At 49.0% G+C, this 27,485-nt stretch overlaps 3 protein-coding genes across 7 annotated transcripts; all 3 read right to left on the reverse strand.

Moving 5' to 3' along the window:
- Positions 1 to 464: 464 nt before the first annotated feature.
- On the reverse strand, positions 465 to 7,638 carry LOC121333564 (peroxisomal succinyl-coenzyme A thioesterase-like). The gene is made up of 3 exons (XM_041400004.1): positions 7,077 to 7,638; positions 3,867 to 4,069; positions 465 to 3,061 (listed from the first exon to the last, which is right to left on the reverse strand). Exons 1-3 carry the CDS (start codon positions 7,612 to 7,614, stop codon positions 2,486 to 2,488), a joined length of 1,317 nt encoding a protein of 438 aa, XP_041255938.1. The 5' UTR covers positions 7,615 to 7,638; the 3' UTR covers positions 465 to 2,485.
- An 83-nt stretch (positions 7,639 to 7,721) lies between these two features.
- On the reverse strand, positions 7,722 to 18,930 carry LOC121332976 (acyl-coenzyme A thioesterase 1-like). 5 transcript variants are annotated; one of them, XM_041398980.1, is made up of 4 exons: positions 13,591 to 14,323; positions 13,052 to 13,560; positions 11,213 to 11,415; positions 7,722 to 9,492 (listed from the first exon to the last, which is right to left on the reverse strand). In XM_041398980.1, exons 1-4 carry the CDS (start codon positions 13,902 to 13,904, stop codon positions 8,887 to 8,889), a joined length of 1,632 nt encoding a protein of 543 aa, XP_041254914.1. In that variant the 5' UTR covers positions 13,905 to 14,323; the 3' UTR covers positions 7,722 to 8,886. The 5 variants fall into 5 exon arrangements, with proteins under 5 accessions (XP_041254914.1, XP_041254906.1, XP_041254931.1 ...); XM_041398972.1 differs by having other exon boundaries at positions 13,052 to 13,548; positions 13,579 to 14,323; XM_041398997.1 differs by lacking the exons at positions 13,052 to 13,560; positions 13,591 to 14,323 and adding an exon at positions 18,299 to 18,930.
- Positions 18,931 to 25,322: 6,392 nt separating this feature from the next.
- On the reverse strand, positions 25,323 to 27,264 carry RIOX1 (ribosomal oxygenase 1). Its single transcript, XM_041401312.1, has one exon. It carries the CDS (start codon positions 27,144 to 27,146, stop codon positions 25,365 to 25,367), a length of 1,782 nt encoding a protein of 593 aa, XP_041257246.1. The 5' UTR covers positions 27,147 to 27,264; the 3' UTR covers positions 25,323 to 25,364.
- Positions 27,265 to 27,485: the final 221 nt, after the last annotated feature.

Genomic DNA, 27,485 nt, shown 5'->3' on the forward strand with positions numbered 1-27,485 from the left:
ACTGTGGAGTCTCCCTCTGGACACAGTCCAAATCCACCTGGACACGTTCCTGTGTAACTTGCTATAGGTGACCCTGCCTTAGCAGGAGAATTGGACTAGGTGGTGGCCAGAGGTCTCTTCAAACCCTAACAATTCTGTGAATGTAAACCAATATAAATAACGTGGCTGTAACTAAGGCCATAATCAGGCACACTTCAGGAAATAGCTATACATTCTGCAGAGTGCCTGCGATGCCTCTTGGGTCCCCAGGTAGCATTGTCAATATACACAATGTTAATATATATACACAAAATGCCTTGTTTTCAACAGGTCCTTCTATTAGTTGTTTTGTCCAGGAAACCCTGACTCACTGACAAAAAGGCTCTTTGCAGTAAAATTACATTTTTTACAAGCTTTCCTCCTTTTAAAGCCAAGTATCCCTCACTTTTCCGAACAAATACTTAACATCAAATTCTTACACGTGCTTGCTTTTTAATAAACGAAGCATTTTATTTCTCTTTCAAATTGCATGTATCTGACAAAATTTAACACTGAATTGTTTTAAAAGCTTGTGCTTTAGAAATTAAGTCTGAGACCTCTTACTCTACCTGGTTTTTGTTTTTTTTATTTACAATTTAACATTTACTTCCTGAACCTCCAGACTGCAATCTTGCATTGCAATGCATATGTTGAGGTAGGACTGCAGTGTGGAGACGCAGGTATTGGCACTGAGAGAGTGACAGAACAGGGATAGGGGAGGTGCTGCTCTTGCACAATTAATAATGGCTCCAGCTTCTGAAGAGACACAGGATGAGGCAGGAACCTTCACACAACAGACAACCCTTTCTCCTACAGTTGCCACTTGAAACGAGTGTGGAAGAAAAGGCAGTCTGACAGGTATGGGTGACACCAAGGAGCACACTGCAGCAGGCTCTGGTCCTGGACTTCTGGGGCTGCTTGTGTTAGCAGAGGTTCAGGCACCAGATATGACTTGGCAAAAGCCTGTTCAGCTGGTGAGGGAGTTTAGAGACCAGGCATGAAGAGATCTTTTGTGGAGTTTGCAGGATGGAGCGTCTCTTGTAAAGAATGGATGGATAAATTGTTCAGTTGGCATTGATTGTGTGTGAAAAACATGTGACTTTAATAAAATGATAAGGAATAGTAAGAGTTGCAGAAAGCTATTGAGACTGACCAGCAGCATAATGACAGTTAACTGGAGAGAGATCCCTGAGAGCAAAGCAAAACTGAGTACCACTAATGCAAGTTTTGTATCTTCCTGGGCAGCTCTCAAACTGGTCTGACAAAAATGACTTTGGAAGGAGAAATTTTGTTCAACAGGCCTTCAGCACCAGCACTTTTTCAGCAAAACCCTCTTGAGAGATCAATTCATTTGGGAATAAGTTGTTTCTTTCTACCTGAATGGTGAGGGGAAAAAAAGGCACTAGCCAAAAATGAATTTGGATTAAAATTTAAAAAAAAATCTCAGGCAGTCATGGAAAAGCTATCCTAGATTTGGCTTTGGGTGCTTTTTTTTTGGGAGGGTTGTTAGTTTGGTATGACTCTGAGTTAATCACCATCATAAGGCCACAGCTTTTTACAGTCAATTTAAATCTACAGGCTAGGTTTTCTGTCTCCCAACTCTGCTTCCTCCCTAAGAACAGCTGTCAGCATCTGTTGACATCACTACTAAAGAGTTCCACAAGTAAATAATCCCTAACTTAATGGCTGTATTTTGACATGTTCTAACATATCCAACAGAATCTTAATACCCTGAGTGTCAAATGGCAATCCAAGACATTACAGGAACAGACAGGTACATCCCAAATACAAGACAGTGCTAGTACTGCCATTCTTCTTGGATGACAAGGAAAAGTACTCTTCATTTTTCCATTCAGCACATTGTTCTTTTTGGAAAGAAACAGACTGTCACCAGAAGACCACAATGCTAAGTATACAAGCCTCATTTCAAGTAGGTTTCTCCAGCTTCGTGTAAATGGAAAATATTTCTGATGTGTATCTGGCTGTGAATATGAGAATTCTGGGGTAAGGTAGCTTAGGACTCAAAGTCAGAGTTATCATGATTTGGATGTCTACGTTTATCATCTGTCATTGCTGAGGTGTGATCCTGTCTGTCACTGCTGAGGGTGCAGGCTGCTTGTTAACATTCTGTGAGGTGTAAATACTGCAAGCAAGGAAGTAGCTACTACTCTCTTCAGGTACTTGTTTCTTCGTATCACGACCACTTTGAGCTGTCAGATTTGTACCATTGTGCAGCCTGCTTGTTGTTTCACATCTCCTCTGTTCACCTAGTTAAATTAACTTAGACTGCTCCAAATAAATCCCTTTCTTTTTAGATTTATACTTGTAACTAAGTAGTCATTTGGTTATTTTCATATTTCAAGGCTTGTCTCAGTCAATCCCTTCAATTCACCAGTCATCACCAGTCATTTTGGTGGCTCAAGTTCAGTCCTTGCAGATCTGCAACAGCTTGCATGTGCTTAAGTGTTCATCCCAAATGCAAGTGCAGAAACTCCTGAATCTTTCCCCAGGAGTGTTCCTGTGCATGGGCATGTGCTTTGCTCTCTCCACCCCCCAGAACAGGCACCCCCAAAACACGATCCATAGCTACCTGACAAAATGGAGTAGAAGGAGGATCAATTCGGTGACCTGCTCCTGGATAACTCAGGAGTTCAAAGTTCTCTTTCCCATGCTGGCATAGACGCCTGATTGCCAGCTCAGCATATAAGGAGCTCTTCCACATCCGATCATCTTCCCCTACCACTAAGAGAAAGTGACCTTCTGCTTTTTCAATGGGGATCACACTAGGAGAATTAGCAGGATCCGCTGGGTCTTCCAGAGCTTCAAAAATGTCAAATACACCAGAGTCAGAGACACTGACTTTCTTCATATCAAAACGCAGCCCGGGCAGAGTCATCTCACCATAATGGAGGTCTGCAACTGTGTTTGAGCTACAGCCAGAGATTGAGACAGCAGCCACTACTTCTGGCAGGAAGGTGATCATGGAGAGTGCTAATTCTGCCCCTTTCCCAGTCCCAATCACTCCAACTCCTGGTCCTTTCACCTTCAGATAAGATAGGGGGTGGAAAAGAGAGGAAGAAAGGAATAAAGGAAGCATACATTATAATGAGATTAGTCATTAATTGACTTTGGAGTTGCTTTATTAAAAAAAAAGGTTAGGTTAATTATTGATGTAACCTGTTGGAAAGTGGCAGTCTGGACTCACGCTCCTCCTCCCATTTATGGTGTTATTTTTTAGAGACACCGAGACATCAAACCCCACAAAAAATGCCAACAGGCACAAGGCACATCACTCAGTCCTTACCTGGTCCCTACTGCATATGTTAATGCAAGTTTTTCCCATTTTCCTAAAACAGGTAACAGGAAACTCAAGTCTCAGGAAAATAAGGTAACCTCACAAATTACATTTGAAGGATTAGATAAGTAGCATTTGTCATGTCTTTTTCTAGCCTGGAAAGTAAAACTGAAAGCAACACCCCATATCATCAACTTAACTCTTTCAGCTATTACTGAGCAGTGTCATATCATCCTCTCTTAAAACTAATTGCTTTCATGTAAGAAAAAAACCCAAACAAGCCCAACATTTTTATCACCACTGGTCCTGTTTGGAGGATACTCCAGCATTCACTATCCTACTGAACAGCAATCTTCTAGCTCCAGCATAAATTTAACAGATACTTTGTGCTGGAAGAAATTCACTTTCCCCAATCATATGTGTAAACCACCACTGGGCCTAAGCTTGCTCAGCAGAAACTGATACTCAAATATAAAAAAACATCACCACCACCACCACTTAGGCATAACTGCTAAATCCTCCCTAGTCCCAAGAGATTTCTCACTGCACTCACCTTTGGGTGACGCTGTAGGAACCTTGCTGCCTCCTCAAAGTACTCAAGTTTTAATTCTTTCAAGACCCTAGGAAGATCTTCAAAGTCAAAATATGGCAGAGAAAGAGCAGCAAAACCATGGGTAGCCAGGAGACTGGATCTAAATTCAATTAAGCCTCCTTCATCACCATACATGTCAATCACTCCTGGAAAGGGACCATCCCCTGTATTAAAGAGAAGAGTTACAGAGGAAAAGTTATCAAACAGGACATAAAAAACTATCTGGTGAAGAGTGAACAACAAAATACAGAATGGTTAAGACATTTGCTATTAATAGTCATATAAGACATTAGCTATTAATAGAGGTTATTTTTCCATTTGCACAGCAGAGATTTAAGAGAACTAGTGCTGTATCCTGCTCCAGCTATTTCAAACTAAGAATGGGTCCAAGTCCTTACATTCCTGTAAAAATATATGAAATTACAAGTTTTGCTTTTTAAAACAAAAACCAAACAAACAAACAAAAAACCAAACAAAAACCCCAAAACAAACAAACAAAAAAACTCAACAAAAATAACAACAACAGTTCTAAATGTATTTTCCATGGTCTTAACCTCTGGCCCTCAGACCAATCATACACCAAGTCAGCTATTTTCCCACAAAGTCACTTCTTAATTAGCAAAGTGCAAGCTCACGAGTAATGACGCAAGAGCACTGAGCCCTTGAAGTAAATTCTACAAAACTTACGTAAACTCTGGAATAAACTGAATTGAGCAAAGCCCAACAAAGATAATCCATTGTTAAAATCAACTGGACTTACTATCTGTCTCTCAACACGAGCACTGTAAGCCTTGGCAGGAGAACTGCTCCTGCAGCCATGATGAGACAGAAGGCCGCACTGGAGCTCTGTGGGTGCGGCTGTGTGTGCAGGGCTGATGGACAGATAAACGTGCACATACATGTGTACCATCTGTGCCACCAAGCTACAGGAAGAATCAGAACCACAACTGCAAACAGCCGCGCTTTTGCAGCCAAGGTCATGTTGTAAAATGTTTGTATGCCAAGCCAGATCTTAGGCTAAAAGGCTAAAGATGCTACTTAATAGAGCTTTAAAGATCCCAAGCAAGCTAATTTTTTTTTCTCTCTTTTTTCCCCCTGGGACCAGATGTCACATCTGATGTGCCCTGATCCAGCTCACTGGAGCTTTAAAGACCCCAAGCAAGCTAATTTTTTTTTCTCTTTTTTCCCCCTGGGACCAGATGTCACATCTGATGTGCCCTGATCCAGCTCACTACAATCATCTCAGCACAAAGAGGACACGCTTGTTGCAAGAGTGTGTTAACTCTCTGACACTACTTGTATGTGCTAAAGAAAAGATCTCTGGCATTTCAATACACTTGAGAAAAGGAAGCTTTCTTCCTTTTCCTTTTAGCATGTCCTTCCTAGACATGTTAAATGGTGGAAACCTCCCAGATTAAAGCATTAAGAAGTCAGAAAGGGACTGAAACATGCTTTTAGGTTCTTACTCGTTCGGGTCTGATATTGTACTTGAGAGAAAACAGGTTGGGATAAATTTATTATAGTGCTATGATCAGCAGCAACCTTTAGTTAGCAGTCAGCCTATACATCAAGCAAATATATATCACTCCTACCTAGAAAGCTTTCTAGCAAGAGCATGTAATCAGAACACAGCAATAGATGAATGCGTTTCTCTCTTGTGAAGACACCCTTTAACTTGCACAGGGATCCTGAACTGCTTCTCTAAGTGCCTACACATGCCCAAGTATATGGGTCCTGCAGAGCTCACTAAAAAGCAGGATTAACAACTTTATTAGACAACTTAATTAGACAACTTTACCAACACTTAAAAACAAACAAACCTCCCCATCTGTAACTCTTATTCCTGAATTGAGAAATCGCTTTAATATTAAAATTACATCATAAGCCCACTCATCCTCTCACTTTTAATAAGAATGGTTCACATTTAAGATTCCTATCTTAAAAATATTAACTTTTTTTTGTCCCTGGAACAAAAAAGGGTATGGTCATAATGCTGTAACTGGATCCTCCATCATGAAGGACGGCAGTATCATTTAAGCAATGACTCCAGACTTTGATTACAGTGCCAGACTTTCTATAAAGGGGAAAATGCAGTTTCATCTTGCAGATGTCTGGATTCCCACTGAGCTCAGCAGAAATCAAACTCATCTTCTAAGGCAGGATAGATCAAAACAATGTCCCAGAGATGGAAAATCCAGCATGCTGACTAAACATCTGAAATTCAAAGTTCAATCTCTGTTGTTTTTTTCCTCAGTGGACTTTGGATCTGTATCTAAATGGATAAAAAAATCATTGGTTTGGAATGAAAATACTTAATAACTGTAGTCATACTTACAGGAGTTGCTGAACCAAGCAGTTTTAAATTAGAGGTAATGTGGAGGGCAGTTCCAGTACCCACAACACTCGGGGAACTACAAGTTTAACTCATAGCTCAAGTGTACAAACACAATCACTGGTGTAAGGTTTCATTTTCCAACACCACTCACAGACCATCAGAATATCACACCTCTTAAAGCACAACTATCTCATAAGCAGAACAGGCAGAACTTGCTCATAAATCCATTTTGGTTTTATACCACAAAAGTAACCCAACTACTAACTGCAGTAACTCCGTAGGAACAGAGGTGAGATACACGTATTTTTTAGAATTTCATCTGTTGCTCTGCTTCCTGATTTGTGTTTCAAAGGGAAGAAATTTAATTCAGTCCTACTTAGGGTAAAATCCTTGGGACATTCAGCACAGGCTCACACAATGAAGCACATCAGCTTTTCTAGATGTTAGATTCTGGTACTCCAGAGCAAACATCAAACCTACTCAAAACCCACAGGCCGAGCACAGCAACGAAGTAAACTCTACAAGCCCTGTTCTGCTTTAGCTCCGGCCCGTCCCGCAAGAGCCGCCTCCCCGTGCCCGCCCTGCTCGGTGCCGCCGAGAAGAACCAGGCGGGGCGGCCACGCACAAGCCGGGCCCTGTCGCGACAAGCACTTGGGATATCTTCCTAAGAGTTCAGGGCCACCTGTCTGCAGGGCAGCGTTCGGCTGTTAGCGAATGCGGATTCCCCGGGTGACAGCCTCTGCAAGGGTTTATTTTACGAGACTTTCCTTGCTCTGGTCCGAGAAGGCGGGGGGTCCCGCCGGCCTCGGGGCGAAGGCCTCGGCCGGGGCACTCACCCGGCGGCAGGAAAAGGGAGCCCCTTACGACTCCTTCCTTCAGCCGGATCCTCCGCACGCCGGGGGCCGTGAACAGCCTCTGCACCTCGGCCTTGGCCACCACGGGCCCGGGCATGGAGCCGGGCGGGCTGTGGCCCTGGTGGACCAACACCTCCACCTTCATCGGGGTGCTGGTGTTGCGGGGAACGAGCCGCTGGTACGGCCTCTCCATGCCGGCGGGGGCCAGGCTCCAAAAGAGCCCCATGGGCTCCACGCCGGTGTAGTCCCCGCCGTGGGAGGCGTCCGTGCCCAGGTGCAGCTCCCCCCGGCTGTCCGCCCGGTAGTGCGCGCACGACTGGAAGAGGCAACCGCGATCGTCGGCCGCCACCGCCCGCAGGGTCACCGGCTGCCCCGGGCTCAGCCCCGCCACCCGCGTCTCTACCCGCTCGTCCGCCGGGCCGGCGGTGGGGGATACGGCCAGGCTGGCAGCCCGTCGGGCCGGCGGGGTGCGCAGCAGGGCCCGCGCCGGGGCGGCGGCGGCGGCCAGCGCTCTCCACATGGCGGCGGCAGTGGCGGGGGGGGGGGGGGGGCCCCGCGAGGCCGCCACCCCCGGCCGCTCCCGCCTCCCCGAAACCATCCAACGGACTGGAGCAGCGAGCCGTGGGCAGCGGTTAAAGTTTCACTTTAATCCATTACAAGTACGGTGGATACAAAACGCACAAACGGGCCTGACGCACAGGCAACAGCAGAGCCGGATACGGGCTGCAGGCGCTGGCGGGTACAACGTGTTCGGGGACACAGTGCAAACGCGCCGGCAACTCCCAGCGTCTTCTCCTTCAACCCCACGCTTGGGTGCACAGAGCTACCGACGGTCCCGGCGGGGCTGAGCGCTCACCCCGCTGCGCAGAGAGCAGCGGGCGTGCAGCCGGAGCCCCGCTCCGCCACAGCGGGCCGGCCGCCCCAGGCCCCTGCCAGGCCGCCTCACGGAGCCGCCGTGCCAGCGCCGCCGCCGGGCTGTTCTCAGCAGCCCTTAGGAGCTGGCAGCTGGGACGGCATTTGGGGAACGTACAGGCAGGGAGCTCCGACAGTGCTGCGGATCTCCACTGCGATACCCAGCCGTGCTGAGGAGACACTCAGGATGACAACTAACAGGACCTGTTCTGTTGTTTCTTCACGCTTACGAACTTCCACAGACTGTTTAAATATCTCATTTCTACTGCATGCTCTCAGAACATCACATCAAGCTATGGGCTGTTTGTTGCCTATAAATGTGAAGTGTTACCTGAGGGTGCTGGCACAGTAGTATTTTGGTAAGTGAAATATTAGATATTTTTAAGGCAGATGCATTTTAGTGGTTTGAGAGAAGGGCAAGAAGCAACAAAGGAGGGAGAAGTGCACAGGGAGAACAGAAAGATTACTGGAGGCAGATTACTGCCTCCAGAAAAACTGGAATACTGGAACTAGAACACAAAGCTGGGCAATGGCATACATCTCCTCTGAGAAGGCCAAGGCATGTTTTCATCCCAGTTTTCAGGTTGGATGAGTTACCTACTGCTTCAATTCACACTCAAAGCACACAGCCTTACCACCATTTGTTTTCCACAGTTTATAACCCTGTACTACATAAAACAGGAGGCCAAGGCCTCTAACCCAGATTAGAGGGTGTAAAAAGGAAGCTGCTTTCTTGCTTTCACTCACCATCATCCTCCAAGAAACCTAAGAGCTTATTCTCTGATGTTCCTTGTTCTCATTCTGAGCTATTTAACAAAACAGTTTAACAAAACATTTTAACAAAACCAGCATCTTCATCTGTAAAGTAACCCAATTCATATCAAAGCTTACTGGATGTTCCAGATGGCTTGCCTGTGAGGTGTTTACAAAAGAAAGCTTGGATTTGCTGCCAAGCATCTATCTGTGCCTCACAGTGTGCCTTGGGCTCCCCTCCCCACATCACAGGCTTGCCAAATAGCAGGTGCATTGAGGCTGCACACATTGGGAAAAAGGGAGGTTCAATGTAGTGTCCTGCTCCAGGATAACAGACTATCTCAGGCTTTTCCTTCCCATGAGCTTGCAAACGTTTGCTCCCCTCAACTGCAAAGAATTCACTTTTCCAGTTGTGATCATCCTGGCCAACAATGAACAAGAAGGAACACTCAGCCTTCTCCAAAGGGATAAAGCTTTGCTGGTCAGGCCCTTCTAGCGGGCTGTTCAATGCATCAATAACATCAGCAATCCCAGACTTGCTGACCTTGATGCGTTTTCGATTGATACCAAGGGGTGGAATGGTGATGTCCTTGTAGTGGAGCACCGCACCCACATTTGCCACCGAGCCATTGATAAGGGCAGTGGCTGTGATGCCCTTTAGGAAGGAGGCCATGGAGACGCACAGGTCACCCCCCTTAGAGTGTCCAAGCAAACCAATTCCTGGACCTTTAACCTGGAGGTGAGAGAAGAGAAACCACAAGCAATGAACCATGGCATGCCATTTCTTTAATATATTGCCATGTTTGCAGCTGTGTCTATCCCAAATTTGGACCCCACCTACAGGCATCTGAGGTTCTGTGTACAGGGCCCATGTCTGAGGGATCCTAGGCACTGTTCTGTGCTTGATTTATGATCCTAAGCCCTACTGAGACTGCAGCATCATCCTAACAAAGCTACAAGCTGAAGCACAGAGTACAGCTGTGCTTGCAAAAGTGCAGTCCCAGATTCACTTTATTTATAATGCAGTTGAGGGAAGAAGAGGGAAAGAGCAGGGGAGGCCTCCTCTCCTCCTCCTTTGCTTTCTTGCAGTGCAAAATGCTCAAAGTCAGCAATGACTGTGATATTGTCACCACTTATGTTAATGTTTTTCTTATGTTCAAGGTTCCCCTATTCAGAAGCTGATGTGGGGTAGCAGGCTTCACATGACCTGCTCTCCTGCTTCTCTAGAATGTTTGGTATCTAACACACAGGAAGTAGTCTGAGGTAGCTTACTCATTAAAACTTATCTTAAAAATATAACCTATTAAAACCATTTTTCTAGGAGAATTGTACAGTCCCCTGGAGTCAATCTAGACTAGGTTACCTTCATTTTCTTTTACACAAGGCAAATTAACTAGAATAGTTAATAACCTTACTGGGTGCTGAAATCCTGTAAGGATACTGGAAGATTAGCTAATACCACAATGCTTCAATATCCATAGACTCTCAGGGGCAAATAGGCTCTGAGACAATTAATACCTTCTGTATCTTATTACGAGTGTAACAGGCTTCAAACCCACTGACTTTGAAATATGGGAAGGGGGAAATTACAAAATATGGCTGAAACTGCAACACATTAAAAACACGTGGAGGTGTTAATGGGAGGCAATGGTACTGTACTGCTCTCAAGGGAAAAAAATGCAGGGGGAAGCAATTTCCAGATTTTTTTGGGCAGAGACGTGGCATGAGCAGTTAAGGTTAAGGTGACTAAAAAGCAGTCAAGACCTTTAACAACTGCTCATCTTTCTGAGGTTGAGGAATGTATTTCTGTTCGTTCTCTAGAGAAACCAACTGTTGGTTTGTGCAATTCTAGCTAGTGTCACTCACAGCTACTTATAAGGAGATGCTGAATTGAGCAGGGTTCTCTTCCAAGAGGTGCTGAATTAGAAGGATCCCTAAGTGCATAACTAGCTACTAAAACCCACACTTATGAAATACCAACATTTGGAGTGATTTTAAGAGCTTATAAAATACACAGCATCAAATGTGTATTGGTGGATTTCCTTGAGTTTCCTTGGGTTCCTTGAGACCTGGATCACAGAAGGCTGTCATGTGCTCCACAGCTGAAAAGGACATTTCGTTCTGAAGGACATTCTACAGAGCATAAATCTAAAATCCCCACTGCAAGTCCAGTAAGCCTCCAGGAAACTAGCACCCTAGTTATGACACTGGGTTGAATGGAGTAGAAATTCCCAGTATGTGACCAATGTGTCACTGTTTCACTTGGCCAGTTCAAAAGGAAGAGTTGGAATAATTTGCCAGAGAGCCATTGTAATGGGAGTTAAAGATATAAAACAGTAACAGCAAACTCAACAGCCATGCTGTTTTAAGTACAGCAGCTCTGCCCCATCTGTAGTCTGACAGGACCTAACTAATGAGAGTTCACTGTAGTGAGAGTCAATGAACAAACCAACCTGGGTGTGTTGTAACATATAGTTTACAGCTTCTTCAAAATATTCCAGGTGGAATTCCTTCATCCCTTTGGGGAGATCTTCATAGCTGTAGAAAGCCAGAGCCAGCACAGCAAAGCCATGGTTGGCCAGCAGGCATGCCCTGTATTCAGGGAGTCCTCCTCCAGCTCCATACAAGTCAATGATTCCTGGAAAGGGGCCACTTCCTGAGAGAGACCACATAACAGTACACATTAACCCACAATTTTTAATTTATATTCCAAATTCATAGGTCTGGGAATGTGTCTTAAAAAAAAATTACAGCAGCAGAATGGTATTGAGAGTCCTAAATTACTGTGACGGTTTTAATGAAATGGCTACATTGCTTCAAGATTAAACAAACTAGCACAAATTAGCAGGTCTGCTAATGTTTTAGATAACATCAGGAAACAAGCAGCTGGAAGAGTAGGGATCTTTTGACAGTCACAATTAGTTCTCTGTATCATGTAAATTCACTGCAAATGTATTATGCTCTGCTTCAGAAATACCCAGCAGCTTCTCCTTAGTGCATTTTTCAGAAGGCTGATCCAAAAAAAAAATCCCATCTTCTGATGGTTCCAGCTTCTCAATTTTAGTGTAAATGCACCTCAGTCATTTATTCTGGGATTAAGACAAGAAAGTATTTGAAACCAGCCTTGCTTACCTGGTAAGGGAAGCATTAAGTTAGGTTCATCATGAGACAGGGACTGAAGTCCAGAGCTGGGAGGGATTGCTGCAAAGTACTAACCAAGTTTGGAAAGGAGAAGAGGAGGAGGCTAAGAGGGAGACTTCCATTCCTGCTCAGGAGGGAGGGTGAGGCTTCCCTCAGGTGTCTGCAGACTAACATCAAACGTGTCTAACAAGCAAGAACCAGAAATTCACCTCCAGCCTCAAGGAGACAGATGAAGTCAGAGCAGTCAGAGCCCAGGGCACTGGCTGGCACAGCACATATGATTTCAGCACTGTCATGAAAGAGTTATCTGGGACAGACAGGGAAGAAAGGGGAGAGGGGAAGGCATGTGATACATAGATAGCTCCTTGGGGTTCCAGAGATATGCTTGGTGAAAACCTCTGTATCAGGGACGGAAGGAAAGGTGGGATGTGGTGGGGGTGTGGCTATTAGAGAACCAAGGGAATGCAAGAGATGAGGCTTCCTACAGAAAATTAGCAGAAATCTGGACAGTTGATGGAAGGACAACACAACATTTGTCAGGCAATCTGAACACCTCACAGACCCTTTGCATTATTTTCTGACAAAAATACTGCCAGGGCAAGTCTCTCCAATGTTTTCCTTGACCTGCTCACAAACAGGGAAGAACTGGGGACAATGTGGCAGCAAAAGGCAACTTGGGCTACAGCAATTAGGACATTACTAAGTTCAGGGTGTGTGGAGAGGCTGGAAAGGGAAGCCTCAGACTTAAACTCCACAGTTTAGGAGAGCATCTTCCACTTACTCAAAAGAATTACTACCTGATTTTCCTAGAAAACAGCCAGATAGAGGAAAGGTGCCTTGAAAACTGGCTGACTCCACCTCCCATGGCATTTGGGAACAAAAACAGTGTACTGTGATCAATGCCTTCATGTGCAGTAGAAGTCAGTTAAACACACACCACAGGAGGCTGTTCCGTGTGAGGAGTGCGGCCAGCAGATCAAAGCTGGTGGGGCTGATCAGGCCACGCCTTGAGGAGTGTCCCGTCCCTACCGGCGAGACGCAGCTCCGCCTTGTCCTCTGCCTGGTGCGGAGCGCCAGGGGAGCCTGCGAGTTCGGGGCCGAAAGTAGAGGTAGCAACGTGGGGGAAGGAGCCCGGCATGGCCGGTACTCACCGGGGGGCAGGAAAAGCGTCGCCCGGATCCTGCCTTCTCGCACCGGGACTCGGCGCACCCCGTCCCGCAGGAACGCCCGCTCGTGCTGCGCCTGGGCCAGGAGCCGCCCGGGGCGCTCCCCGTGGCCCTCAAAGACCTCCAGCTGCAGGAGGAAGGGGCTCTGCACGTCCCGCTTTACCAGCCGCCAGAAAGGCTTCTGGGGCTGCAAAGCCCAGAGCAGCCCCATGGGCTCCAGGCCGGAGAAGCTGCCTCCCGGCAGCGCCGGACAGCGGGCGAGGTCCAGCTGCCCGTCGTCGCCCGCCTGGTAGTGGGCAGTGGCCTGGAAGAGCTCTCCGGTCTCGTCCCGCAAGGACGTCCGCAGAGTGACCTGCTGCCGCGGGCCGAGGCCCTGCACGGCGATGGCCAGCGGCTCATCGAAGAGGCTGCGGGTGGCGGGCGACAGGCGGATGGCGGGGGCCATGGAGGAGAGTCCCTGGGCGGGGGCTGTCCCGGGGCTCCACGCGGGGCCGCGGCTCCGCGGGGCTGCAGGCGCGGGGCCGGGCCAGGGCAGCCGCCTCTGCCAGCCACGGCAGCTGGCCCGGCTCAGGGAGCGGGCACTGACCTGCCACATAGCTCCGGATCGCTCCCGCCTCTGAGGGCGGATTCTGGGGCAGATCCTCGCGAAACCAGGGCCGGGCTCGGGCCTGGAGTGCCGCTGGCACGCCCCGGCGGGGAGGAGCGGGGCGGCAGCTCCCTTGTCCCGCCCGCCCGATTCCCTCCTCCGTGCCGATTTCCGTACCTCCCTACTTTCCTGCATGCCCGCCTCCTCTTCTGTCTTCCCCCCGCTGCCTTCCCCGGCTGTGGGAGGCTTCATCCAAGGCCGTCTGGGACTCGGCGAGCTCCTTGGTGTCCCCCCGAGCTCTCCCGGGCCGGGCGGTGGCTGCGGGCAGGAGACGTGGAGAGAAGATGAGCCAGCGAGCAGAATCGCAGTCGGAATTCACTGGACAAGGAAGGGCCGGTGTGGGACAGGCCGTACAGAGATGGGACAGCTCTGCACGGCACGGCCGAACTGTGCCGTGCCGCTCAGCCAAGGGACCGCAGCGAGGGCCAGCTCCAGCCGAGGCGGGGAGAAGCCACACCAGCACAAGGCTCGCCATTGCTTCTTGACTCCTTGCCGGCTCTGCTTCCCTGTTCGTTACCCCAAGGCATGGGCAAGGTGGGTTATGTCTCCACCAGGCTCTGCCCGGCCTAGGCAGCTGCACAGCCGCGTGTATTAGAAAGGATGGTTAGGGTGGTCAGGGATGCAGGAGCAAGAAGGGAGGAGTACTTTCACAGACTATTTAGGTAGGTCAGGAAACATGTGGCTCTTCTAATGGATTGTGCAAGGATTTAAAAAACAGGGTCATTCAGTCCATCTTAGGCAGAGATGAATCTTCTGATCCAAAAGGAAATGCAGAAGGAGAGCTGTTTCCTGAAGCTCTCACTTTTCCTGGGAGATGAAGGCAGGGATGCCTCATGCTCTGAGCTCCTTGTGTCTGTCATAGAGGTGTGAAAGAAGTGGAAGCATCTAAGGAAATCTCAAGCATCGCCCTAATTGGAAATATTAAGTGGTCAGAGATATTGGGCAGTCTTTCATTCACGATGGAAATTACCCTTTCTCTCCAAACAGGTGAGGTGTTCTATCATCTAGCATTTGGGTATGTTGTCTGCCCTGAATGGGTGGCAACTATTCCTATTGTTGAGAACAACACTCTGTGGCTTACATTACTGGATTTGATCATGGGCTTGACCATATGTGGGAGCAGATGCTAAGGGAAAGGGTCCTGGAGGCTTCAGCAAAATTCCTTCTCCTCCATGCTTGGTGACACAAGAGCTGTGGAAGACAGTGAAGGTAAGGGGGCTATCACAACAGCTGATTCATGGAGGGGAAGATTGTCCAATGCTGAGAGTTTCCAAAACCACATGAAGAAATTCATGGCAATGATTACTTTTCCTTCTGGACAATTGACAGGCACACCCTCCCACACCCCCTATACTTCCTCCTCACACTGTACTTCAAACCACTCACATGCAGAATGTTCCCTGGTGCTCTGAAATCAGCCAGGAGTGGGGGGACATGATTTCATCCATCTGGGGACAGCTTGTAGGTCACAGCTGTGAATTATTAGTCTTAGACCCAGGCAGATGCTCTTTACTTTTTACTCTTGAAACTGTAGGACAATTGGTAGCAACTCATGAAGGCTTTCTCCTGCACACACTTCCCACCTGGTTACATCTGATCTGTCTCGTGATGTTGCTTTGTGATCTCTCTCCACTCCCCTTCCAGTGCATGAATACTTGCCCCTTCTCTTTCCTAGAACTCGGACACCCAAAATCCTTGCAAAAGCCAGTCCTGCAAGGTGAGTATTTCTGCAGCTTCCTCCAAAGATGACTTGGGCAAAGTGAGAGAACTTTACAGGAGCAGTTCCTGGAAACCAGAGGAAACGGGTGTTCCTACCTGTGGGTGCTGCAGCATATAGTTCACTGCCTCTTCAAAATATTCCAGGTGGAGTTCTGTTGGTTCCTGGGGCAGATCCTCAAATTGATAATAAGCGAGGGCGAGCGTGGCAAAGCCATGATTGGCCAGCAGGCTTGCTCTGGACTCAAAAAGACCTCCTCCAAGTCCATGTATATCAATGATCCCTGGAAAGGTGTCTTCTCCTGGAGCAAACAAGACAAAGATCAAAATTGCCTGAAATGACTCCTTTCCATGTTTCTCTCGTTTGGAATACATCAAACAAGGTACCAAACAGGAACTGCAGAAAAGCATCTTTTAGGAAAGACACTATCAGTCAGCTGTGCCATGTCAGCACCTGAAAAAATTCTAGAGTGTGCTGCAGAGGAAAAAAAGTGCAGGAGCAAAACTTCTTAGGTAAGGTGCAAACCTTTATTTGTTTTAGGAATCAGCAGTAGTGTGGGTTGTGCTTAGGGCCAACAGGAGGAGAGTCTTTGGTAAAAGAATCTTGTTCTAAATTCTTGTCCTGTAAGCAGCCCTGTAACAACAAGCGCTTCACCTACCACTATAAAAGTCCTCAAGGTATCATGGTTTGATAGATGCAATGCAAACTAGAAACTGTAAGGTTTTTTGATTGTATTGTGACTTTTTATATTTGTGATCCCTTGAAAAACTGTAAGTCACCCAAACCAGTACTTTGTTTCTTTACCAGTTGTGTCTGGCAGCAGTCAGTATCAAATTCTGCACAGGATGCCACAGGTATCTCAGTGGGTGATCAGCAGATCTTTGTTTGGATCTTTCTTGGTCCAGGATGCTCTTTTCCTCATCCTGGGAGAATCCTGAACCTGTCCAGCCAGTGCAGGGAAAGAGAATGCTTTGCATTCCTTCAACCTGATTGGTTTTGGGACTGCAACCTGCCAGAAAGCTCCACAAGCCACAGGCCAGAGAAGGTGACCCTGGACCTGTTGGGGAGTAGAGAAGACCTAGCTCACACCTACTTCTGGCTTCAGGAGAGCCACAGGCCTGAGTGTGCTCATGCCTCCCACCCTTGGAGAATGCCCTTCTGCCACAGTCTCAGACCCTGCACCACAGTGGCCCATGCATCTGCAGATAAGGCTGCAGGTGGAAGGTGGGAATGTGCTGCGGGGTGTCACAGAGGCGAGGAGAGAGAGAGCACAGCATCTGTTCACTCTCTGCCTTGGACCATGGAGAGCCCTGCTGTCAAAAGCGCTGCTGTGCTCTTCCTTCTGTGGCTGTTTGCATGCAGGCAACAGCACATCTACTGGCTCTTCACGGGCTGTGAGCACTCAGAGCAGTGGCTGTGTGGCCAGGGGCCAGGAGTGCAGTTGTCTGTGGCCCATGGCTTAGCTGTGTGGCAGGGTTCTGTGGACTTGCACTGAACAAGCCCAGAAAGGGTGGTACAGCTGAATAAGGCCTTGGGGGTGCTCAAGGGAGGTGTGAGTACTGCAGCAAAAGCCCTTTGAGTTCTCTGCCTCTACATGGCCTTAGGTCCTTTGCTGAGGAGTATCCAACTACTGAATCTGAATGTGGAGATGTGTGCTGTAGAGAGCAGGCTCAGGAACTGAAAATCATGACGGGGTATCTCAGTGCAGAACAGTTTGAGTGTGGTGAGATCACGGTTGTGAAACACATCTCCAAATAGAACTAAGAGAAATACTGATTACAAACTGAGCTTACAGTCTTGCTAAGTTGAAGCTTGTTTGTGCTGGCAGTAGGATGGAAATAAATGCTTTTTATCCTGTGCCTAGGAAACAAGTCAAAAAGTGCCTACAAAACAATTCAAAATGCCAGGCAATTTTTGGCAAGGGCTTATCATTTTAAAACCCAGGCAAAGGGTGGAGGCCAGGAGACTCAGAGGAAATGCACTAACATTTGACTTACTGAAAGTGCCTCAGCTCAGGGGAAGTGGGGTATTTTTGGACATAAAGTGTATGCAGGTGGCTTCTTCCCTCTCCTGGTCAGCAGGTGGGGAAGAGGTGAGGCAGAGGAGGGAGTCCTGGCCTTGTTTTGGGCGGGTTGCTAAGTCTGTGAAATCAGCCTTCCCACACCCTGGACTCTGGCAGGAAAGGCTTAGTGTAGCTGCTCAGAAGATGCTGGAGACAGGTGGTGTCTTGGGCAATCCTTACAGTCTCAGAAAGGTGCTCTGTGCCTTTCCCAGAGCAATTAGATAATTGCCTTTCCTGCTGGAAAGATTTATTCTCTGTAAATGTTCTTGAGCCCCTCCTCTTTCTTCTCTCTTTCAAAAACTGATGATGCTCACCCCAATATGTTGGGCCATGGTCACCAAATAGTTACTGTAGTTCTATAGTTAGTTGTTGTTGGGGGAGGAGGAAGAATCCCAACCCCTCCCAGTGAGTAAGAATGTCAATGACTGTCACAGAGCCCTTCCCCACGACTGTATGCTGCATCTCCTTGTCCAGCAGCTCTCCTTGCACACTCGCATTCACTTGCCGTGAATTTCTTCGTGGCTGTTTTTCAGGCTTTTTTTTTTTTTTTTTTTTTTTTTTTTTGGTTTAACCTCAAGCCCCGAGTAAGAATGGTTATTCCTCTCCCTTCTGCAACTGTGTCCTGGCACATGCATGGGCAGGTGAATTGGGAAGCATGGTCAGGATAGTCACTGGCATGGGAGGGGGGAGGGAAGGATGGGGGAAAGGACATGGGGCTTTAATGGACTCCTTCACAGAGGTCATGGAACAACTTTCACCAGCAAAACACCGGTTAGAGAAAGCCGGTTGGCTGCAGTTGGTACTCACCGGGGGGCAGGAAAAGCGTCGCCCGGATCCTGCCTTCTCGCACCGGGACTCGGCGCACCCCGTCCCGCAGGAACGCCCGCTCGTGCTGCGCCTGGGCCAGGAGCCGCCCGGGGCGCTCCCCGTGGCCCTCAAAGACCTCCAGCTGCAGGAGGAAGGGGCTCTGCACGTCCCGCTTTACCAGCCGCCAGAAAGGCTTCTGGGGCTGCAAAGCCCAGAGCAGCCCCATGGGCTCCAGGCCGGAGAAGCTGCCTCCCGGCAGCGCCGGACAGCGGGCGAGGTCCAGCTGCCCGTCGTCGCCCGCCTGGTAGTGGGCAGTGGCCTGGAAGAGCTCTCCGGTCTCGTCCCGCAAGGACGTCCGCAGAGTGACCTGCTGCCGCGGGCCGAGGCCCTGCACGGCGATGGCCAGCGGCTCATCGAAGAGGCTGCGGGTGGCGGGCGACAGGCGGATGGCGGGGGCCATGGAGGAGAGTCCCTGGGCGGGGGCTGTCCCGGGGCTCCACGCGGGGCCGCGGCTCCGCGGGGCTGCAGGCGCGGGGCCGGGCCAGGGCAGCCGCCTCTGCCAGCCACGGCAGCTGGCCCGGCTCAGGGAGCGGGCACTGACCTGCCACATAGCTCCGGAGTTGATCAGTACACTGTCTCTGCATTCAAGCCGAGGCTTCTTTTGTAGATGCGGTTTCCTACACACAGGTGGGGGTGGGGGGAATTGTGGCAGGAATGGTGTGGGCACACACATGCTGGGAGATGCCGTGCCCTGGGAGATGCCAAGTCTGCCTGGAGCCATTGCTGCATCCCTGCCAGCACCCACGACAGGGCAGGCTCATCACAGCCGATCCCCTAACACTGATGAAGCATCTCAGCTCAAAGAGAAAGTTCCAGGGACATCTTATTGCTACCTTTCAGTGCCTGAAGGAGACCTGAAAAATGAGGAAAAATTTCTTAGCAGGGCAATGGCTTTAAACTAAAAGACAGTTGATACAGATTAGACATAAGGTAGAAGTCTTTTACAATGAGGGTAGTAAAACACTGTTCTGGGTTGCCCAGAGAGGCAATGGATGTCGCATGCCTGGAAACATCCAACACTAGGTTGGACAGGGCTCTGAGCAATCTGATCTAGTTGAAGATGTCCTTGCTTATTGCATGGGGGGTTGGACTGAGTGGCATTTAAGGTCCCTTTCAACCTGAACTATTCTATGATACTAAGATTTCCAAAAGGCAGATGCTCTCTCCAGACACTCTTTGATGCATAGTGTGCTTATCTGCTCTCTACAGAAGGCCTGCTGGACTGGACACAGACACAGCTGCATCCTTCTTTCCTGGGTTTCTCCTGCAGGCTCTTTTTGCCTCTAACTCAGCCAAGCTGCAGGCCTGGGAACATCTCAGGCAGAGACAGCCCTACCAGCCAGCACTGCTCTCCTGGCATCTCCTGGGACATGCAGTCTTGTACCTTTTGTGCAATGACAGCACATGGCATTGCCATGAGCTACCCTGAGACTTATGTTCCTCCCTCCATCCTGCTCTGTCACATTCTCTTGTAGCCCACGCTCAAACAAAGAACTTTATCCATGCTAGGGCAGGCCCAGAGGTGTCAGACAGTGCTGCTGATAACATCTGTTATGAAACATGATGGGCAGGGAAGGGCTCCAATGGGGACGCCCAGGTGCTGAAAACATGACAGGCCTGAGGCAGCTGCTGGCTCTGAGGTTTGCGCCATGTGTACCAAGCTGCCTGGAGGACAACTGCAAAGTGGAGAAACCCAGGACAGTTGCACAAAGTGATGGTGTTCACAAAGGAGGGCCCTCCAGGTCTGACAGAAATGGTGCTCCCTGGCCCCCAGTTTTGTCCTTGCAAAGCAGTTGGGGGTGCCAGTGGCAGTTTGTTGTACACAGATGTTTTGGAGTGTGACTTCTCTGCTGAGGAGGGGCAGAAGGCCCTCAGAGCCTTTCCACCAACAGGATGTTTGATCCACCCTGGGATGGCAGAGTGGTCAAGATGCAAAATCTGCCTCTAACCAAAGCACAACAAATGATTACATGGCTTCTAAGTTTCAGACTCTTTATTGCAATTCTCACCCCAACAACAAAGAAGGCAAACAACCTTTCCCAAGGCTTAACCAGAGACAGCCCAGCATCGTGGCCATAGCAGCCATTCTTACACACTTCCAGCAGCACGGAAGTCAGAGATGTGTCCACTGCAATGACAGGGTCACCAGAAGAGCAGTGAAATCCCTGATCCAAAATTGTCATTAGAGACCATTAGTATGACCTGAGGACAGCATATGCATGTAGAGACCGCAGTGACATGGAAAGCACTGTCAAGTATTAGAGGAATAGAAACCACCCTAGAAGAAACATAACTGTGCATTTTGCACATGACCTGTTTCATCAAAGATTAATGCAAAAAACACCATTCCTTTTCTTGATGCTTGAGCAAAAAGGTTGGGAGTGGAACAGAAAAGGCAAACCCCTTTATTTTATGTGTTATGGATGTGCAAAGATATGGAAGACACTGTAGTTGTACTGGTACAGCTGTGACAATTATTGACCTGCACGGCGATGGCCAGCGGCTCATCGAAGAGGCTGCGGGTGGCGGGCGACAGGCGGATGGCGGGGGCCATGGAGGAGAGTCCCTGGGCGGGGGCTGTCCCGGGGCTCCTGCCTCATGGCTCTGGAGTTGTTCAGTACACTGTCTCTGCATTCAAGCCAAGGCTTCTTTTATACATGCAGTTTCCCACACACAGGCGGGGGTGGGGGGAATTGTGGCAGGAATGGTGTGGGCACACACATGCTGGGAGATGCCGTGCCCTGGGAGATGCCAAGTCTGCCTGGAGCCATTGCTGCATCCCTGCCAGCACCCACGACAGGGCAGGCTCATCACAGCCGATCCCCTAACACTGATGAAGCATCTCAGCTCAAAGAAGAGAAAGCTCTAGGGACATCTTATTGCTACCTTTCAGTACCTGAAGGAGGCATGCAAAATGAGAAAAATTTATAAGCAATGTAACAGCTTTAAAATAAAAGATCAATTTTTCTGTTTTATGGATGTGCAAAGTCATGAAAGATACTGTAGTTGTACTGGTACAGCTCTGACAAGGTTTGACCTGATAAATGTAGCAGAATTTATCAGATCTCGTTGCTCAAAATTGCATGTTACTTGCACATTATTTGTTGCACATTAGTTAACAATTAAATGCTTTTTGAAAAAAGCCTGGATCTGTGACCAAGCATGAACCTGAGCTTTAGAATAAGCCCTGAGCTCCCCACCCAGGACTGCTCGCTTGTGGAAAACGGGGTGGCTTCCTGTGTGGTACAAAGGGAAAAAGGGAGGGTCTATGCAGTGCCCTGTTCCAGGGTAGGAGAGAATCTGGAAATTTTCCTTCCCTTGAGCCTGCAGAAGCTTGCAGATTTCAGAGGCATAATACTCACTTTTGACAACACGGTCATCTTGGCCCACCATAAATAAAAACCGTGCCTCAGCTTTCTCTAGTGGGATCCGGCTTTGGTTGCCAGGGGCTTGAAAGGGATCATTAATGACATCAGAATAGTCAAGAAGTTTGGAATTGGTGGCCTTGGCTTTGTGTTCATGCATGTCAAAGCATGGGGTTTTTTATCCATCATAGCAGAGAGGAATCAATGTAACAGTCACAGAGGGAATTTTCCTATTGCTTTCCACAACGGGAATGCTTCCCACTGGGGAAGCAACAGCCATGATGTTCTTCAGGAAGGCAGCCATGGCAAGGGACACTTCACCTCCTTTGGAGAAACCGAGCAGGCCAACCCCTGGACCCTTCACCTGGGAGACAGGAGGAAATGCTCATCAGTGCTGAGCTGAAAAGATTCATGGAGGGGAAGATTGTCTAATGCTGAGTTTCCAAAACCAACAAAGAATGTGACAGCAATATTTATTTTTTTCTCTTTTGAACAAATGACAGGCATCTCCTACACAAGAATTTTTTCTACTCCATGCAAAATTTTCCCTTATGATAGCCAAGAGAGAACAAGCACAATTTGACACCATTTGAGCTCTGGTTGCAAGAGAAAAGTTAGATTATTTAGAGCTAATGTGGAACCGTGTTGGTAGTGGGAGGCTGTAAGAAGAGATTGGCGTTCCCCCACATTGGACAGAGACAGTTTCAGCCAGCTCAGAGTTGTACCTGATGCTGCTCAAAGATGAGGGGGAGGTGGTTTTAATTTTCTTTTTATATCTCTCTGTGTACTCTGTTATTTACTGGCAATAAATTAAATTAATCTTCTCTAAGTCAAGTCAGTTTTGCCCATGATGTTGGGCAAAATATTGATGAATTATTCCCTGTCCTTATCTTGACCTGTAAGGTTTCTCTTAGTCTCTCCACCTCTCCTGTTGCTAAAGAGGATTGAAAGAGTGGCTTGGCAGACATCCAACAGCCAGCCACCACTAAAGACTTTTTAAAAAATATTTTCTAGACTAAGAGTTCACATGTAGACATGTGATGACAATCCATGAAAACTGCTTCAAAAAATGCAGGTGTCTCCTCTCAGTCACTCTGAGATGGTGGTATCTGAATAGTACTCAAGCTCTGCCCTTCCAGTGCATCTCTGTTTGATCCTTCCCCTTTCCTAGGTGAGAATTCTGGCAGATGTTAGCTAAACCAGATGAGTATTTTTGCATCTTTCTTGAAAGTGGCAAAGTGACAGGCACATGTGGGACTGCTGACTCCCCTCCCCACTTTTTGTGCCCCATGTAGTTGTGAAACTCAATGGTCCTTGTGTCCTTCAAAAAGATGCTGTTCCTGTGCCCCAAGGGTCTGATTATGAGAGCAAATAGAGTCTTACTCTCTCAAAACTCTCCTGTCCTCAGCTTCGCTTGCAAAAATTGGTGGATATGTTCCCTGTACCTTCATTTGTGTTTCTGCACTGCTTGGAACCATCAGCATTGTCCTTGCCTTACGGGATGCAGAACATTCCCCTCCAATAGCCACAGTGTGGCCTCTGGAGCACACGACATGCCTTTGGTGCCTGTGCTGTGCTGCCTGCACAACAGGGCCTTCAGGCCTGTGCTGCCCTGCACAGAACCCAAACCCAACAGGAAACTCAGGCAGCTCTTCCTTACAGAGGAGACCACAGGCAGCTCCCACCTGGTCCTGAGTAACACAGCATATGTGGCCCTGCCCTTACTGAACAGTGCAGAAAGACAAACGGTTTCTGTTTGACTGTAGATATGCTAAATAGAGCTGTTTCCTGAGACAAGAATCTTACAATACCTTAAAAGACTGAAAGGGGACCAATCTCTGCTATGAACCACATCTGCATGACATGAGGAAATGCTTCTTTGCTTGGGGTTCTCTGCATCTAAAGGGATGTAAGATTGGTGTTATCTATAATACATGGCATTTTTAGATACTTTACAAAATATGAATGCTTTTCTTACTGGGATCATAATGGACCACCACCTCCTCGTTAAAAAAATTTGGTATACTCTGCAAGTCTCAGCAAGATATACCTTTCTGCAGAAAGAGCAATGAAGAAAAGAGAAACTCTGTGCCTGGCTACCCCTGTGTAAATCTGTGAGGAGTACATGTAAGGTGTCTAGCCCTTACAGGTTTCCAGAGTCCAGGGAAAGGAAAAGCTAAGGGGATTTTATGCTGTCTTTGGTTGGCATTAAAGTGCTCAGAACAGACATGGGGGTGCTTGCAGCCATCACAAAAAGAGCTGCATGACCTCCAGATGCAGCTCTGCAGCGCAGCCTCAAGCAGCAAAGCTGCACTGCTGGTGCCTGTGGTTGCACACAGAGCAATCCAGGAAGGGCACCACTGAGACACGAGATATTCACCAGGGACATAAATGGTGGGGTAAGGATGGCTGATCCTCTGGTGAGGATGAATAGACAGGGGGGGTCAGAGGATGAGTATGGCAACAGCATTTCTGTCCAACCACTAGTGCTTCACAGAGCCAAGAGGCGCCAAGGGCACCTCAGCACAATCTTGTGCGATTTTACACAGCTCAGCTTTCAAGATTTAGCAAAAGCACGCAGGCAAAGAGGGAGGAAAGGTTGGCAGTGTTGCAAGTATGGGATCTTGGAGGATATAGTGTACACTTAAATCCCAAACAGTTAAGAGTGTATGGGTGTCATCTTGCAAAACATGGATAACAGCTCAGAGGAGCACAGGGTAATGCTCACTGTGGGTATAGACTTCAGGAGGCTTTAAAGAGTATCTCTCACCTGCTGACTGCTATGATAAAATAGCATTGTGGAAAAGTGTTTCAGGGGTTTGCCAGTATTTATGGGAACTGACCTCACAGCCAGGCATGTATTCATGTAACTTGATAGGTCCTAAAATGAAACTTTTTTCACCCAGCACAAAAAAACCCCAAACATATTGGAAGGCCCCCACTTGCCTTGAAAGGACCAATAATTTCATTGCTAAAGACTGCTGTGGGGAAACCAGTGGGGGAAGATATTTTACCTCTGTCACTGGACTGAAAAGGAAGCAAGCAAGCCTGAAGCAGTTCAAATGCAACATCATGTTTGCCTGAGAAAATCTTACTGCATCATTCAGCAAGGGCAGTGCCACATAGGTGGGTGCAACTGCTCAAACCGAGTGGAAGCTGCCTGGAGGCCCCACTTTTAGCAGAGCAAATGTGTCACAAAGGGATCTTTACAACATGGCATAGGCCTGAAGGCCACACCATATACGCAGCATAGCCCAGCAAAGGCACACAGAATGGTGACCATCACCAAATATGCCTATGAACAGTATTTCCTGCATGCAGCTGAGCAGGCTGCTTTAAAATACTGTGAGAACCTGACGATGACTACAAGTAAGTTCTCTGAAGTTACCTAGGGTGTAGTAACATGGTGAAAAGAAGATAACCAATTCTCTTCTCTAGGCACTCAGCCACGCAGAATTGCCCCTAAAGCAAATACTTATTTTACTCAAAACATTTGATTTCTCTATCCATGACATAGACTTTCTACCCCCAGATGAGATGCAGAGACCTGAACTGCTGATTCATATCTAGCAGACGGAAGGCAAGACCAAGACAGAACATTTTCTAAACAAATGTACTTTTATTTTCTGAAAAAATAAGAGTTAGACTTTTGCCAGAGGCTTCTTCGTAGTCAGAATACCTTTCTCAAACAGAAGTGTAGCTAGAGAAATCTTTTCCTCCAAGGTTTCACATGGAAGGTTAGCCACACTTACATGATTTGGATAGGAAGACAAGAGAAATTCGATACTGTCTGTATATTCAGGATCTAGCTCAAGGAACTTGGGTTCTTCCTTATGATACACTCTTGAGTTTTCTGTAGTGTAGTACAGCATCACACCTGCTTCTTCATTACACAGTCTAACGACGCCATGACGGAGCAGGCGTACTTCGGTGTCTTTTGTTATCAGGATATCAACATTGCAGGGGCCTCCCTCTTGCCACCGGGCCGGGAAGCCATAGACACTCTGCGCCTTTTCACTTTCAGTGAGCACTGGAGGGAGACAGTCATGAAGAAACGACCTGGCTCTCTGATCCACAGCAGCATCGATGGGTGCATAGTCAACAAGTTTCTTTATCAGGCTCTGCACCTTCTCCACAAAGGCCGTTCGCCGAGCATCGACTGTGTCGGAGTTAGCAACCCCCATATACCGCAGGTAGTCCATGGGAAGCCCCCGCCGGTACTCCACGTCTTCCTCCAAGGCCATCTGCAGGGCAGCTGGGAGCAGCTTCTCCAGAAAGTCTGCCCAGGAATTCCTCTGGTAGGAAGACACAGTGATGTGGAGTGAATGTGCATCAGGGAGACAATCACCCTGGTGGATAAAGCCACGGGGAAAGTACAGCAGGTCCCCGGCCTCCAGCACAGTCTCCAGCACAGGCTCACCGAGTTCAGTCTGTGTGAGGTTTGGGCTGGAGAACTGGGGCAGCACCTCAGCATCTGTTCGGGGCCTGTAGACACGCCAGTGCTTCTTCCCCTCCAGCTGCAGCACGAAGGCCTCGATGTCATCATAGTGGGGGGCAAAGCCCTGCGTACCCGGGGGCGTGAGGTAGGTGTTCGCCCCTGCCATGCTGCCGAACTGCTCCTGCAGGATGGAGAGGAAGTGCCAGACGGTGGCGGAGAAGGCCTGCGGGCAGAGGAGGCGCAGGGAGCAGCCGTTCTGATAGAAGTCCCACACGACGGCGGGCAGGGCTCTGCCGGAGGGGTTGTGCGTCTCCCGCACTCCCTCGGCATAGCTGGTCACATCCAGGTGGGTGCCGAAGCGAACGTCTCCTCCTCGCAGGGCGGCGTCGAAGTCGGCCGTGGAGAAGAGCCCCGCGTAGTAGCCGGGGTCGCCCCGCCGCACCAGCAGCGGCGCCCGCTCCCAGTGCCGCCCCAGGAACTCCGCCGGCGCCACCGGGGCCAGCAGCCAGCGGAAGAGCTCGGCCGCCCGCTGCCGGCTGTCCTCCAGCCGCGCCAGCCGCCGCAGCAGCCCCGGCACACCGCCGCCGTCCTCCCGCGCCGGCCGCGGGCCGCCCGGCTTCGCCTTGGGGCTACCCCGCCGTTTCGCGTCAGGCCCAGCGGCCGTCGCCTCGGGCCGAGGATCCACGCGGGCCTCCACGCGGGCCTCCACGGGGGCCTCCACGGGGGCCAGGCGTGCCCTGGCCCGCTTGCGACCCGCGGGCAGCGGGGCCCCGCGGCGGCGCCGCTCCATCCGCCCGGCCCCCGCCACCCGGCGGTACACGGCGAGTGCCGAGAGCCGCCCCAACTCACGCCGCTCCGCCGCCATGGCCGCCATGATTACTCCGCCCCACGCCGCCGCTTCCGGCGGAAGCGCCGCGGGCACGGGAGGGAGCGCGTCCCCGCCTGTCCCCGCCCGCGCGGCCGCCGCCGGAAGGACGTGTTCCATGGGGGGCTGTGGTGCGGTGTGGAGCACAGCGTCTTGTCTTTTGTCATCACCGCCGCTTAAAATGTACTGGGTGTATTTGCTGCCCCCGCCCTGCGGAGGAAAAAGAGAGGCGATTCCCCTTGGTACGATGCAGGTTTGTTCTTGGCTTCGTTCTCGAAGTACGCTCTAAGCACGTTCAGAAAGTTGTTTTTTTTTTTTTTTTTGCTTTTAGGCAGCCTGAAATGACTTTGTAACCTAATGAGTCTAGATGAGGTAACACTTATTTCATAATGTCGTGTTGCACAAGGAATAGAAACCCAAATTGAATAGAGCTAATTCTTGTGTGCCATCCCCCTCGCC

The sequence above is a fragment of the Onychostruthus taczanowskii genome, unplaced genomic scaffold, assembly GCF_017590055.1.
Source record: "Onychostruthus taczanowskii isolate IOZ18803 unplaced genomic scaffold, ASM1759005v1 scaffold1, whole genome shotgun sequence".
Classification (NCBI taxonomy): Eukaryota; Metazoa; Chordata; class Aves; order Passeriformes; family Passeridae; genus Onychostruthus; species Onychostruthus taczanowskii.

Bases quoted from the DNA above. Each gene is read 5' to 3' on its own strand.
- LOC121333564 (XM_041400004.1), bottom strand. From the start codon at position 7,614: ATGTGGAGAGCGCTGGCCGCCGCCGCCGCCCCGGCGCGGGCCCTGCTG. The intron at 4,070-7,076 runs GTGAGTGCCCCG...TCTTTAATACAG, and splicing joins CTCCCTTTTCCTGCCGCCGG to GGGATGGTCCCTTTCCAGGA. The intron at 3,062-3,866 runs GTGAGTGCAGTG...TCTTATCTGAAG, and splicing joins TCCTACAGCGTCACCCAAAG to GTGAAAGGACCAGGAGTTGG.
- LOC121332976 (XM_041398964.1), bottom strand. From the start codon at position 13,904: ATGAAGCCTCCCACAGCCGGGGAAGGCAGCGGGGGGAAGACAGAAGAG. The intron at 11,416-13,051 runs GTGAGTACCGGC...GGTCTCTCTCAG, and splicing joins GACGCTTTTCCTGCCCCCCG to GAAGTGGCCCCTTTCCAGGA. The intron at 9,493-11,212 runs GTTGGTTTGTTC...TCTCACCTCCAG, and splicing joins ATATGTTACAACACACCCAG to GTTAAAGGTCCAGGAATTGG.
- RIOX1 (XM_041401312.1), bottom strand. From the start codon at position 27,146: ATGGAACACGTCCTTCCGGCGGCGGCCGCGCGGGCGGGGACAGGCGGG.